This window comes from Sinocyclocheilus rhinocerous, unplaced genomic scaffold (assembly GCF_001515625.1).
Source record: "Sinocyclocheilus rhinocerous isolate Xijiao unplaced genomic scaffold, SAMN03320098_v1.1 scaffold102, whole genome shotgun sequence".
Classification (NCBI taxonomy): Eukaryota; Metazoa; Chordata; class Actinopteri; order Cypriniformes; family Cyprinidae; genus Sinocyclocheilus; species Sinocyclocheilus rhinocerous.
In genome coordinates this window covers 20,933-22,998 of record NW_015627239.1, presented here as the reverse complement: position 1 = coordinate 22,998, position 2,066 = coordinate 20,933, and the positions used below count along the sequence as shown (strand labels likewise).

Below are 2,066 nucleotides of genomic sequence, written 5' to 3'. Positions count from 1 at the left end.
TTGCATTTTTTCTTCAAGCACTCTAGAAAAGTATAGAAGTTTGAAATGAAAAATATGTAGAAACCTTGAAAATAAAATTAATACATTTTAATGAAAAATTATGAAAACAAATATTTATTTTCTTAAAAAATATTTACAATGAGAATGTAAGAAGTTTTGATTTAGATTTTATTTTGCCTGAAGTCTGTCTCTTTATGTTCAGGCGATGAGAAAGCATTAGATGAAAATGTAATTTTAGTTTAGATCAACAACTCTAATTTTAGTTTAGTTCAAGCACCAAAATTACTAACTGGAAATATAATGAAAACTAAAATTCAAATAAAAATGGATTAAACATAAATCGTAATATTAAAAATAATAATAATATTCATATAAATGACAAGCACAAAACAAAATTACTAAAAATGAAAATAAAAAGCTAAAATGAAAATGAAAACAAAGTATAAAAATTAATTAAAATGTCAAATAAATTGTCTAATTCAAAATATTAATAAAAACTATAATAATTTATAAAAAATACTAAAATAACTGCTCAGAATAATTTCTGCATACACCATTTCTGCATAAAATTCACAATATTTTTAAACTACATCAATGAAATGATAAATAAAGAATGTGTATCAGGTGCGTTTTTGCTTTGTTTTTATGGAGTTTCTGAAGGTAAATAAATATTTATTCTCTTTAAAAATTATTTACAATAAGAATGTAAGAATGTAAATAGTCCGTTTTGATATTATGTTGCCTGAAGTCTGTGTCTTTATGTTCAGGTGATGAGAACGCCACCTAGTGCTCATCTCTGTGTACTGCATAATTATATAACCCTACTGTACGTAGATGACAGAGTATGACTGTCTCTTACATAACATGATTTTTCCAGGACAGCAGCAGTTCTGTTGGGTTGGTTGAGGCGATGGGAATCAAGGATCTCGATGACATCAACCAGGAAATCTCCCAGCTGCAGAGGTCAGAGAGTTCATGGATGGAGAATTATACGCTACACATAACCTACCATCTGGCATTTCTCTAGTTACTTATTTTGCTCTTTTTGCTTTTTACTCATTTTACATTTTTGATTGATCTGATTTTGGTGCATAGTGAGAAACGCATATTGGAGACAGAAATCAGGCAGAAAGAGGAAGCCCTGCGACAGAGGAACAGTGAAGTGCAGGTGAGGCGGCTCTGTACTTTGTCCCACTTGTTACAGAGCCAAACAAATATATGGAAATGAAACACCGGTTTGAGTTTATTAAATTATGTGAGAAGACAGAGAGCATGAAGCATGAGATGCACAGCATGAAATGTTCACGCTGCTCTTTTCCATGCATTTAAAGTAAAAAGGAGGCTCAAGACTCTGTAAAAGTGTCTTTAAAAGTCCAAATGTGTGCAGGAGGTGCAGAGAGACCTGGAACGTGAAAACATGGGCCTTCAGGAGTTGGAGCACCAGAAATGGGACGCTCAGGAGCGACTCGGTGAGATGGAGCAGCAGAGAGCCAAACTGGAGAGCACACTGGATGAGACCAAGAGCAAGTGGCAGGAGGAGAACGTGAAAGTGAGACACGCTCGATTTGAGTTTGCATAGAAGACAGGAAAGAATTTAGCTGTATTAAAATCGTTTGTTTGTAGCATTGATCATTTTTGTATTTAGTTTTAGTAATTTTAGAACTTCTTTTAGTTCACTTAGTTGCCAAAGCAAAATTTTTTCATTTTTACTTGGTTTTTCATCTAATATTTTTTTTGTTTGTTTATTTCTGCTCTTATTTTATTTCAGTTTTAGTAATTTTGGTATTTTAACTTAAACTTATTTTAGTTTAGTTACTTGCCAAGGCAAAATGTCTCATTTTCACTTAGGTTTTTCATTTAAGTTTTTCTGCTCTTTTGTCTTTTTTTTATTAGTTTTTGTAGATTTCTACTTAGCTTTGATTTTATTTCAGTTTTAGTAATTTTGGTATTTCAACTTTTATTTCAGTTAGTTGAAAGGCAAAATTTCAAATTTTTGTTTTTAAGTTTATGTATGTATATATATTTATATATATATATATATATGTATATATATGTATATTCACTAC

General features: G+C 30.6%; 1 protein-coding gene across 1 annotated transcript in view; it reads left to right on the top strand.

Annotated features, from left to right (window-relative positions):
• LOC107723947 (epidermal growth factor receptor substrate 15-like 1) overlaps positions 1–2,066 on the top strand; it is a 38,620-nt gene that overhangs the window by 18,314 nt on the left and 18,240 nt on the right. The window contains exon 15 of the mRNA XM_016532680.1: positions 1,388–1,549. Coding sequence (XP_016388166.1) covers positions 1,388–1,549 — 162 coding nt within the window. The remainder of the gene's footprint in view (positions 1–1,387; positions 1,550–2,066) is intronic.